The 14,388-nt window shown below is 39.9% G+C and overlaps 1 protein-coding gene across 2 annotated transcripts in view; it reads left to right on the forward strand.

The window, feature by feature from the left end:
• The first annotated feature begins 5,117 nt into the window (after nt 1-5,117).
• Nucleotides 5,118-14,388, forward strand: part of LOC145456344 (uncharacterized) — a 40,194-nt gene continuing 30,923 nt past the window's right edge. The window contains exons 1-2 of one of the 2 annotated variants that reach the window (XM_080334415.1): nt 5,118-5,298; nt 9,769-9,952. In XM_080334415.1, coding sequence (XP_080190541.1) covers nt 9,834-9,952 — 119 coding nt within the window. In that variant the 5' untranslated portion in view covers nt 5,118-5,298; nt 9,769-9,833. The remainder of the gene's footprint in view (nt 5,299-9,768; nt 9,953-14,388) is intronic. The other variant, XM_080334414.1, reaches the window with a different exon arrangement.

The following is a 14,388-nucleotide window of genomic DNA, read 5'->3' on the forward strand; positions in this document are numbered from 1 at the left end:
TGAACACTTGATTAAGTACATGTAGACTAGACATAGGCTATGGTCTTTGACTAGGCCTACTTAACTAAATTCCATTTATGACCAATGTCTATTACTAGTAGTAAGAGTGTTTGTGCTTGTAATCAGGATAGTGTGTAATGACAAAATTAGTAAGTTCAATTTCTTTATTAGTTGCTGAGTCATACACCAGAGCTTCACTTGGATTTTTTATATACATTTTTATTATACAGGATTGGATATCTGCCATATTTGAATGATTCATACATTTCAGGATATTAAAGAGTCCATGTTATAACAACTTGAATAAGGATATTTAGCAAATCTTTATTTCATGTTAATTAGATAGTGGATAATTCGAGCTGTGCAACAATGAAACAATTCAGCATGCCACAGTTAATCATATGTTTGCATATGTTTAACGGTTGTATGATAGTCATTCAACCGACAATGTGGCATATAATTTTCGAGGTAAATTGGTAATAATGCTGGAGTCGGAGTCGGAGTCGGGAGTCGGAGTCGGTACGTTTAAAGACCCAGGAGTCGGAGTCGGAGTCGGAGTCGGTACGTTTAAAGACTCAGGAGTCGGAGTCGGAGCCGGAGTCGGTATATTGAAAATGTGTGGAGTCGGAGTCGGAGCCGGAGTCGGTGGTAAAGTTTACCGACTCCACAGCCCTGGTTGCTGCATCGTCTCATGGTATTTGTATGTTATTCCTCACGGGCACTACTTCAAGTTGCTTGTTGCTATATACGCCGCATTGTTGCTAAGGTTGAATTTCCATTCATGTTTATAAATTTTCATTATTGCGTCACAATTCGCCATTTGGTTTTGAATCCATCTCTGTTCTGTATCCTCTATCGTGCTGGTTGCTCTTGATAAGAGGCACGCGAAAAGTTCTTCGAGTCAATAAATATGAATTTACTGTTAAAAGCCGTGTTTAAGTTTTGTACCACCAATCAGTTATTCAAGATACTAAGTAAATATGTTTATGCCAGAGTTGGATAGTAAAACGGTTCAGTGGGAGACGCAGTATCGTAGAACCTCTCCTAACGCGTATAACTAATTTATGTTTGCATACCGTAATATTACGTTCGCGGCACCTACGAAGTTGGAGAAGTGCCCATTTTACCCATGTTGTTGTTGGTGACCCAGAGTGTTCTGGGGGTTCTCAAACTGGGGCACGCGAGAGAATTTTCGGGGTTACGCGATCAACTTCATTTTTCTGCATCAGCGGTTTTAACGTTTCTGTGACAAGCGAGAAAAAAGTTTAAGCTTACACATTATAGCGTTTATCAAGGCTTAAACCAAATGCTTTTCCATTGTCATGTAACGTTGCTCACCTCATCTACATGAACTGTAATGAATTTCTGTTTCTCTACTGCCGCGGCGATGAGAGTTAATACTTTGTACCTGCTGTAGATGTGGGATCAGTTCTACCAAAACCAGTGTTATTTGCTTATTATGAAGGCTACTTGATCGGCGATGTGCCGATATTGCAATCGTCATTGTTTTGCTCATGTTCTGTGATAAGCAGGCTAATGGGACTCGTCTAGTATGGCAAAGTCGTAACGTAAAGTGGTATGTGCGGGGAATCTTTTGCTTTTCCGACCGACAGTTATATGCTATTATTGATGTACCAGTACCATCATTACGCCATGACTACAGCTGACTAGAAGACCACGCGTCTCGACTGTGGCTGTATCGCTGTAATTGTCTTTTTTGAATATTTGTGCCAACTCGCATTGTACGAATCTGTCTGTCCGTCTTCCCGTGCATTTACAGTTGTGACTTGCGACCAAGGTTTTTCAAGCATGTGCATTAGGACATGTACAATGTACATTGTACATTGTGCATTGTGCCTGATGAAGAACAAATTTCGCGACCGAACATAATTTATGCGTGTGCCTTCCAAAACAGTTTCAAGAATATATTTACTCGTGGAATAGCGTCAAGCGCAGCGTCCCTCCGAATGAATTATTTTTGAATGTGTAAACATAGTTTGTTGTGTTTTGTTAATATAGTGGCGTACACTTTATGCAACATTATGTTATGGGGTAGGCTACGCCATATACATGTAGAATGTGGATCAATCGAAAGGGTACGCAGTTGAAAAATAACTTCGAGAACCCCTGTCGCTGTTGGTTTCATCCTGTATTCTTCTGATATGGCAATGGCATGTGTATCTGAACTCTCATAGTAGGCCTATCTGTTTGGTGGAATATAGTCAAGATTACAGGCTCCTAGGCTTATACGTATAGATCCGAAGTCTTTCTCATTAGAATGTACACATTACACAATCTCCAGAATTATAGTAGTAAGTTCTTTAGATTGTTATTTAGATCAGTGGTTCTCAACCTTTTTCACCCTGCGGACCGGTAAAATTTCAAAAAATGTCTGGCGGACCGGTGAACTTTCAAAATTGAATTGAAGCCAAAATGTAGAGTATGCAACCGTTTTTTGCAATTATATGGTGCTAGAGAGTGACAATTTATGGTAGTGAGTCTGCTGAGTCGAGGTAGAATTGCCTTGTCCAGATAAACGTGATACCGCCGAGAGTCGTTTACAGTCTTTCGCGCCGAAGGCCGTGGGTTTAACCGACCACGCCAACTCGAATAATATTCTTCCTTTTGACAATATCAAGAGAAGAAGCGTTTCGGAGTCGAATCAAGCACATTGTCGTGCTACCTTGCTCATTGCCCACTACCACCAGATGCAGGCTACTCTGGCAGCTACGAATACAATGCGTACCACAAGAAAACACCTTACAGAAGCTATACCGGCCATGCTAAAATCCGGGCCGAAAAATCACTTCGTCAGCCCACCCCCAAAAACGTTGGTCTTGGGCCCCCACAAGGCGATAAGCAAAACTTCCGGGGGCTTCGCCCCCAGACCCTGCAGTTGGGTGGAGGTTTTCACCTGTACTAGTGAGCACATTCATTCTACTCAGTGTAAGCAGAGAGTTTATGTAGCTTAATCGCGCCAATAGCGAAAATTTTTGATCATTCATGACTTAATCGGTTTTCTCGCTGCCGAAATTTTGGCACGCCTTTCGGCAGGGTTGTAACCAAGTCACAAGACTTCGAGTCATAAGTCAATCTTACTTTTATAGTTTTGACTCGAATCAAATCTATAGTCATTTTCAATTCACCACCGAGTCAAGTTTGAGTCCAAGTCAGCGAGTAGAGAGTCAAGTCCGAGTCCAAGTCATTTTGTTGTTATTACGTATAAAAACATTTAGTGGTGCTTTTCGCATCGAAGGCTTTTTGCACCACGGTGATTTAGACATTTTGATCAATATGATGGCAAGAAAAGGCATGAAAACACAAAATGAGTACGTAGTTAAATGCGAAGCTTTGACTCTCGTATAAAGTCCAGTAGATCGGCGATAATGTTGCTGTCCGTTAGGGCTGGGCACAATGATTCGAGTACTCGAATCTGAATCGAGTATTAATTTTAATGATTCGAGTCGAGTAGTAAAAGACGAATTTTTCGAGTACTGAAATTATACGCTTCTCGCAAGTAAAAGTTAATTTACCAACGAGAATTATTGTTTTGATACTATTTTCCACTGAGGAAGTCCTGAAACCTTGATTGGTCGTGCCGCAGTTTACAAGAAATAGTACAAAGCTACGAACGTTACTGGTAATAACATATTTCCGAAGTCATGATCATCCCACAACATTGTCAAGAAGTGCAATGAAATCGGTATGGTCGAAAAAATACCAAAGTATCCCGTTGTTCGCTTCTGCCACGAAATCAGGATCACCGTTTAGTGAGCCAGCGTGGAGTGCGAAAATTTTCGATAATTCAAAATAAAATAGGTCACTAAGATCGGGAATTGCATAAATATTGCTATCAATTACTTGTCCTCTCTGCTCACGTAATCAGATTTACCGGTAGAGCTGAGTGAAGTGTCTTGGAAACTGTAGGGCCCGTAAATAATAATTAAACATATTCGGACGGGCGGACACCTTGGTACGACTTCGTTACATGATGTTATTTCGTGACCTCCAGTCTGCTATATCAAAAAATATAGAATCGCCCAAACGTACTAAACTAAAAGATGCACACGATTTCAAATTGGTAGTTCTTCACTGGCATATAATTCTTCCCTGCGGGATGGTAGCCTATTTGTCTCGTGAGGTTCAGATTGCCAAGACAGGAACATTCGGCGCGAGTCGTTTAGGCGCCTATGGTCAATTATAGGCTTCCTATATGTATTTTGTATATACATAACGAAATTTTCGGTCAGCGTAAGGGCAGTCCTTTTCGGCCAAGGTTTCCTCGCTGCCGATCGTTCTGGCACACTTCTTGGAGTCGCATGTTACATGGCCTAAAACTTTATATGTCTTCGTGCGTCGTGGCGCGGTAATGGCCAACGCCGATATGCCCATTTCTATAGATCTTGCGTATTTTATCTTGATGGAAGAGTACCCACCCAATAATTAAGGTATTTTGAGATTTGAAATCGCGCGCAGCGCGAAAAATTTTTGAAAAAGTTGCATAAAATTTCATAAAATACTCTATAATTTATGCTAATTCACTAAATAATTTTGGGCCCCCTTCGAGCTCGCTCCCCCCAATTTGGGGGCTTGAGGTGCGGCAGTTACGGTTCTGTCAATACCTATATCTATACCTGTAGGTACTGCTCGTTCAACAGGAAAGTTAGCGCACATTACATTGAAACAGCAGTGACGTAATCTTAGCAGTCTACTCACAACTTTCCTGCAATCCTAATTGAAAACTCCAGACTCCAAGCCAAGCAAAAGTCGATTTCTCAATATTTTTCTGGGGGCCGCAAGAAGGCTAGCTGGGGGCCGCATGCGGCTCTCAGGGCCGCGGTTGGGAATCACTGGCTTAGAGTCAAGTGTACCTGTTTGATGCTGGTGTGATCAGACTAGATGACCTTCACGGTCTTATCGATCATTCCTATCTAATACCGAATACTGTGCAAGCATATTTTCTGTACCACCATCACTGCCGTGTGTTATGTATTTTGGTTGGATGAAAATAAAGACTCTCTCACTTAGGTATTCGATTTTGCCCAGCCCTACTGTCCGTTAAAAGGTTATATAGCTGGAACGGTACGTTCTTTGTCTGCGCGATACGTTGTAACTTTCTTCTTATCTCAGTCAGATGTGAGCAGGTCATAATATAGTGTTCGACCGTTTCTAATTCGCCGCAATGCTCGCACAATGGTGATTCCAAGCAGCCAATGTGGTGGAGATGTGTATTGAGTACGCAGTGACCGGTGCATAGTCGAAACAACGTAGCTTCGTTGCGTCGTGGTGGGACTGATGGTAATTTCACCTCCAGATTGGGTCGGAAGATTTTGTAATGGCTTTCTGTTTCTGAATCGAGATATTCCCGGTTCCAAATAGAGCGATTTTCTTTGTATCGTCTATTCCAGTGCTCTTCAACCTTTTTCGACGTGGTACACCCTTTTAACGTTTGCTCAAAACTCGTACACCCCTGTTCATTAGGGGTCTTCAAAAGTGACTTTTTTTCTCAAATCGTATTGGCTACTTGATAAAATTGTTAGGTTACCTAACTTAAGCCTACACACCAAATTGGGTTCAATTCCAACCAGTAGCCGCATTGCTACGGGAGAAGAAAGTTTCTATTTATTATATAAAAATAAATAACGAAAAATTTGAAATTTTTCTGTTCACCCCATGAAAGTATTAGGTTGTCTATAAAAACGATGTTCTTCAAATTTGGTTCAATTCCAACCAGTAGAAGCGGAGTTATTGCCGTCAAAAAATTTGGATTTGAATAAAATAGTATTTGGTCACAGAGTCTATTTGCAGCCAGTTAGGCCGTCCGCCACGCAAGTTGGAATTTATTTCGTGTCAGCTCAAAAACAGCATGACATTACGAACGATAATCAACCTAAATGTAACAGTATTGGGGAGAGAGTAGGTAAAGCTACTGGTGCAGAAGCGGTAATTCAGATCAGCGATGATAGCAGGCGCACCAGCCTACTGCGTATCAGGCCTGCCCCAGACCACACACAGTCGATAGTAGCACATGGCTGCAAGGTGGCGAGATAGCGCAGTGGTATAATCCGCGGCTGCAACACCAATGGGTGCGGGTTCGACTCCGACCGAGGTCGACTTCCGAATTCCGATACCTAAGTATTGGAGGTTTACCTACTTCATACGCGCCAGCGGTGTCTTACAAAAGCCTGGAGGTGGGCCGTGCTATAAGTCGGCAGTTACGGAAAATAAGAAGAATATCGGCCTGGTGTAAATGACCATAGTAGGCTAGTCGACAATCACCAGGAATACCCCCAAACAAACAGCAAACATGGGCTGCAAGAGATGTCAGCAACCTCAGATTGTATGCCGCTATGCACAGTCTATTGTCGCTAATTTGCATCACTAATGACAAAATACTAAATTACAAATGTATGGCGAACTATTGGACATAAAATCGGCATTTTAAAACAAAAGGGTTTTGATTTCAACATGGAAGCTGTTTCGACCCTGGCTGGCTGCGTCACTTCATTTATGTGCATTGCGGTATTTATTAACGTCGGGTAGGAAGTACCGATTCAAGAAGTCTGAGCTATCACGGCGGTTTCCTCAAAATCACTAAAAGACAAATGACTAACTGAACACACGTTTGCTGCATACTTTCCAACACCAAACGGAACCATTGGTCTGCTGCCGACGGCTAAATGGATAGGAGAAATATTTGCTTATGACATCACAATCAAGCGGTGTACAGTATTACACTTGAGATAACATCGTACTATATTGCTCATTCACCTGTGCGTCAACCTGTACTGACCCATAAACCTGCCTTTGTGATAGCTAGCCATCGGCTCATTGTAATTCGGATCTTGTACACCCCTGCACACCCCATCCGAGTGGTACACCCTTTGCAAATTCTGGTACACCCTAGGGTGTACGACAACCCCGGTTGAAGAGCACTGGTCTATTGTCTATTCTATAGGGATGTCATGAATTGTGATGGCACCATGTGATGATGTCGCCTCCTTGGCCAGACGAATACTTACTTACCTACTTCATTTCCGGGAATTCCTGCGTGGCCCGGAATCCGTTTGAGCGTGATTGCCTTTCCTTCTCTCGTCAACCTGTTGAGAACATTAACGATTTGATTAACGATAAAAGGCCCATCTGTTCGATAATTAGCTATACGACAGCTTGGCTAACGTTATTCGTTTTGATCCAATAAAGAGCGGCTAATATGGCATATGTTCTACTGAGAATGACGACAGAGCTCCTTGGCATTTGTGGGATATTGTTACATTCCGATCTTTTACGTATATCGCATAACCAGTGGCATCCGTGGTCTTCGATCCGTCTGTGAAAACATGTAAATGGTTTGGGTATGAGCCCATTAGTTCAGTATAGGCTACGTCCACAATGTATCGGAATGAGTGACGATTGATCAATGATCATTCGTGATAATGACAAATCAACCTGTAAATCACCGATTGTCCAAGATGCTGCTCGAACGAGTTCCCTGCCGCGAATACACTGGTCGTCGAGTGGGATCGATCTTGTCAAGAAGTTGAACGTACAATATCTGTTTCTCAATAGGCAGTATGTGACTTCCCACGTTGTCTGGAGTAATTTGGAGTTTGGGTGGTTTGACTTAGTTGAAGTTTCATATCGGTATTTCAAACAAAGTAACTGGTGTCTTATGTGTATAGGCATTTCGTTGCACGACGCTTCTATCGAACATATCGGAGTGCTTTTCATCGCACCACAGCACACGCGTAGTGCCTTATTAGTGATTACCGTGATTTTCTTTAGGTACGTCACCAGTTAAAGTCTTGTTAAACCCACGTTTTAGAACTCTGTTTGATGATATCGAATGGTTCGCATTGATAATATCCTAATTTTCCTCACTTTCAGCCGTTTTTGGTCGCATTTTCAAGTACGAGTACTAATAGACGAGATCCCAATATTGTGGTTGCTTCAATATTGTTCGAAATTACAATGAAATGTCCGTCCTGGCCGTCTGAGTCTCGACTCATATGACTTGGTTCGAATCATGCACATTGACTCGAGTCCAAGTCGAGTCAATACACAGATTGACTCGAGTCGAGTCGAGTCGTTTCCGTATTTTGAGAAAATAACTCGAATCAAGTCGAGTCATCTGAATATCGTGACTCGAGTCATTACAACCCGGCCTTTCGGAGTCCCATGTTAGCGTAAACCTCATTATGTGTTGGTACGTCGTGGCGCGCTAATGGCTGACGCCGAAATGCCTATTTCTATAAATCATGCGTATTTCTTGGAGAAGGGAACCTAATATGCAAGACATTCAATGACACTAAATCGCGCAAAGCGCGAAAAGAAATTGAAAAATGTTGGATAAAGTTTTTAAAAAAATACGCTATGATTTATATTCATTTGCAAAATAATTTTGGGCCCTTTTCAAGCTCGGCCCCTCTCCAATTGGGCGGTTTGGAGTTCCCCAGTTACGGCCCTACACAAAATGAATGAATTCAAAACGAATGATCGCGCAAACTGCACTGTTTAGCGATGAGCTCGTATCTGTTCTGTACTTATCGCCTTCAACATTGCATCTTGAAATTAAGGTATGAAATTATAATATACCTGGCGGACCGGCAGGAATGTCGTCGCGGAACGGCGGTTGAGAACCACTGATTTAGATGATTTTGATCTTTATCAAGTGAGAACGCGAATTGACAATCCCACAAAATATTAGTAGGCTAATAATATATATTAAAACATAAGTTACAGAAATGAGTCTAGCCCAGGGGTGGGCAAACTTTTCAGCTCGCGGGCCGCATTCAACATCTGAATCCATTCGCGGGCCGCACTATATTAAATTAAAATTATTAGCTAAAGCGCAATATTTTTATGTAATTAAATAGGGACCGGAGAATTATGGAGATGATATCTATGTATTTAAAACAAATCAAACAATAATTTAATGATAACGTACACGCGTCAGAAGCATTGACAAGATTTCTTAAGCTAGTCATCCTCAATGACCAATTTGGTAAAATTTGGGATGAAAGGCGGCTGTGTCGATTCTTAGAAGCGGATTTAAATTTGAAGCTGTGAGGAACGATCTGCTCATAGATTTGCTGATTCTACGTTTGGTTTACCTCCGGGACAGACAATGCTGGCAGCATGCTAACTATGCTACCTTCAAGATACGCTTCTACGGTATATAGTTAATATAAAATACTTCTACACATCGAGAACTTATCTATACCTAAAACACGTGCGAAGCGGCGTCCCAAATACGGTAACAAAAGCAATAAAATTACTGGAGTTCTCAATTTCTAAACCGCACTCGTGATCTGAATTATGTTATTTCTGTTTTGGATTTGTGTGATGTTTACCAACTGAAACCTTTAAAAATGTGTGGCCCTTGAGATCAGGCTACTATACGTCGGCAATAAAATAACTACCATAGTTAGACCATAAACTTTTCGTTGTAATGGGTAAATATATTAGGAAAAAGTATTGACAAGTCGCTGCAAAAATTACATTTCAGTATACGCATAATATCTTCTTGAGACTTTCGCGGGCCGTATTTTGCCCGCCCCTGGTCTAGCCCCTCTAGCTTTCTTCGCAATTATGAAAGAATGGTCGCTTCCGGTCGTTGAGATGCTTTAGTCTAGGGCAGCGGCTCCCAACATGTTTCGACTCATCACGCTCTTATCAACCTCGACGCAAATTTTCGCCTCCCCGTATTTTCGGAACGACGCATCTGACCTGCTATTTGGATTGGAAAATATTGAATGCAATTTTCAGATGCTATTGTAAGTTGATTGGAATTAGTGACAAGTCGCCAGCAAGCTCACAACCATCCATTCAACATGGCGACTGAGGTAGACCAGGTTATTTGTGAAGGTGCTACAGGAACGATTACTTGCCCAACTGGAACAACAGTTGTTATAACGGCTTCTTTTTTTGGACGGAGTGGTTCTTACGCCGGGTGAGTTACTGCATTGCATTATATCAACTTCTCTTTTGTGTCACATATAGTTGGATTGTTGGTCTTATTTTACACATTCAATAAAAATTAATTTTATACGGCAATTCTTGCGCTACGCGCGATTTAGTGTCTATGGATATAATAATGATAATAGGCATTTCCACGCTACGACGCATCAAGACATAAAGTTTAGGCCTACATGGGACACCGAGAAGTGTGCCAAAAGTTCGGTAGTGACAAAACCTTGGCCGAAAAGGACTGCCCTTATGTTGACCGAAAACTTCGATATATACCGGTACATGTCTTATCGTCCATTAGTGCCTAAATGGCTGGTGCCGAATCTTCCTATCCTGGCAATCTGAACCCCACAGGACAAATGCCGTCCCGCAGCGAAAAATTATTTGGCATTGAAGAAATACCAATTTGGAATCATGTACGTCTTTTAGTTTAGTACGCATGGGCGATTTCAATATCTTTTGACATAGCAGACACTGGAGGTCGTGAAATAACAACATGCAAAGAAGTAATTATGCCAACGGGCCCGGTCGAATATGTTTAATTATTATAACGGGCCGTAAATTTTGAGAGACAACAGCTCACTCAGGAGTGACTCAACTATGTCGTTACTCTGACTACATAGGCTGAGGAAGGATAAAAAATTTATATCAATATATATGCAACTACCAATATTATTACCCGACTTAATCATCATTCATGGAAAGTTTTCGCCGTTATTTTTTTAATTTTTTTATTGAACAGTATTTAGCACTTATCGCCTATTTGGTCATTTGTGCCCAGAGCATGAATCTTGTAAAGTTCGTTGGTCTTTTTCACTTTTGTACGATTCGCGGACGACTTCCAGTCTCGCATGCATCCACTATCTTTCACTCTCTCTTCCGTGCGTCCGTTTCAGTATCTGTTGCTGTCGATTATTCCAAGCTCGACTCCCCTTTATCCGTCCGGGCTTTTCGTGCGACACCGCTTATGCAGTGAGGTCAGCGATGGGCCGTTAGTAGTGAGGGTACCTGGATTATAGACGCACCAATCCCCGCCCCTGAGGCTATTTATGTTCGTCGCTTGCCACTAGACTATCGCGATGCGTATTTAACACTATATGTATCAGATATTCTAATGTTTTATGAATTTCAATACCGATTTTCCATGCGTATTTACCAATATGTATTGTATAATTTGCTTCCGAGAAATAAATAACATTCATTATACGTTAGATGATTAAATTCCGAGACTTGATAATAACTTGCTTTCGAGAAATTCACGAAGTTCCGATACACTATATTTTAATTTAAAAAAATTAATAATCCACATGTCTCGAGATATCATTAAGTAAATCATTTTTAGGTATTAATCATTACGTCGCTTCCGTCTAATTCCTCGCTATTGTAGTTTGGCAAACATAGAAATTTTGGGGGTATGATATTCTAATGTTTTGTGAATTCAATACCGATTTTCCATGTGTATTTAGCAATATGTATTGAATAACTTGCTTCCGAGAAATAGAGCTTCTTGGAGGTACAGAACTTCAGTATACAATTGAATAGGCATTAATTACTCAATGATTTTGGGGAATTCTGCGAATGCAACTTGATAATGAGATTTCATATTTGAAAGATATTCTATTATGTGTATTTAGGACTTTGTATTTTCGCGGATAATATGAGCTCTCAGATAGCAGTCATCAACGTTGAACTAGGCGCGGTTTTTATGATGATATATTCAAATTCTACTCACATTTCGCACGATCAACTTCGCATGATTGTATGTGTATTTAAGACTATCTATGTTCACGAGAACACTAGAGCAATGACACTCATCCACGTTGAACTATATGTGTGGTTTTATCGGAATATATTAAAATTCTACATACATTCCGCGCGATCAACTAGGCATGATTTTAAGCGTATTTTAGACTATCCATGTTCACGTGAGCTCTGATAGTGATTGGGCAGCAACATCATCACAAATTAATTAATATAAAATGCGATTTTGAGTGTAGAAAGATCGCGGTTTCGTTTATGTGCGTATTTATATCTGCAATAACACTTCGCTAACGGAAACCAGTTATTGTCATGATAACCAAAAACTATGATGTCTATGCAAGGCTATATCCGCCAGATATTATTATTATGTGTATTTAGGACTTTGTATTTTCACGGATAATATGAGCAACGCTGAACTAGGTGTGGTTTTATGATGATATATCAAAATTCTACGCATCATCACTAATTGCTTAATATAAAATGTGATTTTGAGCGCTGCGACTTGATAATATTAACCCCTACGCTTCTGATGCATGATTTTTTTGTGATAAGGACCCAGAGTCTGCAACGATTGTTTGGATATACATTATAGCAATATCCCACTAAACTATAGGCGGTTATAATACTCTATTGGTCAGAGATAACTCATCCGCCCATATTTTTAAACTTGATTTTATGTATACAAGTTGTGGTATCTGCAGGCTCCATATTTTATGACTTATTTTCATTAGACGCGGGCAAGCGATTCTCAAGTTCGGAGCTACGGAAACAAATCACTCGCATGTGCGCGTTCCGAAGTCGTAACAGCTTAGTAGCATATACGCGAATCCCAAGGCGAAAATAATCGAACGAACTATAGCCGCAGGCGTGCGATTCGCAGGGCTTTAATTATACAAACACTTTCGATGCCTGTACGCGAACCCCGGCGTTATAACGATAAGGTCTAATTAGCGCGTTCTGAAGCCGTACATTTAGTCAACATCATTGAGATAGCCATGATTTAAAGATGGTGATCGAGTGTGACAATAGCACTCGTCAAGGTTATACAAACATAACCTTAAACTACTCTCTACTTCACAAAATATAAAGTTCTAAAAGTAAGCAGATTTGTATGAAAACCCGTTAAATAGAAGTATAAGTAGCCTAGAAACATAACTACTTACTGAAAAATCGTTACGTAGAAGTGGGGTTAGTATACGAACATAACCACTTACTTACTTTGAAATCTCTACTTGTACTTGTATTCGAGCGGAATTGCGACCGATGCATTAATGACTTTAATACTCTGTATTTTAAATTATCATCGCAAAGTGCACGAATTTCCATGTTGATCAAATACCACAAACTTTGCTTGCTTTCAGAGTTAGTAACTAAGCGCATAACAGAATTTACCCAAAAAAGTCGGTACTCCGAAAATTTTGTAAAGTAGAGCTTTTTGGTGTTGGACTCAAGTTCCAATGAACAAGTGTTCACGTAGGTTCGAGGTACGTCTGAATGAGTCTTTTAAAGTAGATTGAAACGAAAAAACTAACCGAAAAAATTTACGAAGTTTGGATGCGGCATATTTAGGTTTTTTAAAAATTATTCATACCCACGATTCGAAATATTGTTAACTAACTTATGTTTACGACACAAGATAAGCGTGAAGTGTACGAATTTTGATGTTGCGCAAATACCACAAACTTTGCTTGCTTTCAGAGCTGGCAACTAAATGCAAGACAGACTTTACGCAAAAGTCGCTATTCTGAAAATTTTATCAAGTTAATAGTTTGAAAACTTATACTTGAGCACTACGAAATGTACAAGTACTTTACCTCTACACGACGTTTTTTTGTAAAATGAATACTAATTTTATTAAAAAAATAAAAAATAAATAAGAGCGAAAAATTACATTTTATCCCGGAACGCAACTAGAAAACTTGTATGAATTTGTAAACTACTTATTCATGACATAATAATAATTCTACTTGTATACTTTTTCATATTTTATAACACTTTTAATAGTACTTAACAGTTTCAGTTTTAAATAACATTCGGAATATAAACTAATCGAAAATTTCGGTAACCAATTTCGCACTTTTAGTAGTACTTAACAGTTTCAGTTTTAGATAAAATTCGGAATATAAACTAATCAAAAAAATCACGAAGTCCTGATACGCTATATCTGAGCTTAAAAAATTATTCGACCTTCACGTAAAAGTCGGTATTCTGAAAATTTTGTCAAGTTAATAGTTTAAAAACTTATACTTGAGTACTACGAAATGCACAAGTACTTTACCTTTACACGACGTTTTTTTTAAATGAATACTAATTTTAATAAAAACTAAAAAATAAAAAAGCGCGAAAAAGTACATTTTATCCTGGAACGCGACAAGAAAAATCGTATGAATTTGTAAAGTAGATCGAAAATACACTATTCCGATGCACTAAAGACATTTTATGATGGAACAACTATAAAACTAACGCAGTTCTATACCAACTTTTGCGTAAATCTGTTTTTCGGTAGCGTGTACCTATACATAGTCAGCTTTAATAACGGAATTACCATGCTAATATGTGACTACCCACCTTGAAACTTGGTACGTAGTTGTAGGACATGGTGATTATGCAGCATACAAAATTTCGTCACACATTTCATGATAGAACAACTTTAAAACT

This window comes from Botryllus schlosseri, chromosome 14, assembly GCF_051294905.1.
Source record: "Botryllus schlosseri isolate E-star chromosome 14, Bs_hap1, whole genome shotgun sequence".
Taxonomy (NCBI): Eukaryota; Metazoa; Chordata; class Ascidiacea; order Stolidobranchia; family Styelidae; genus Botryllus; species Botryllus schlosseri.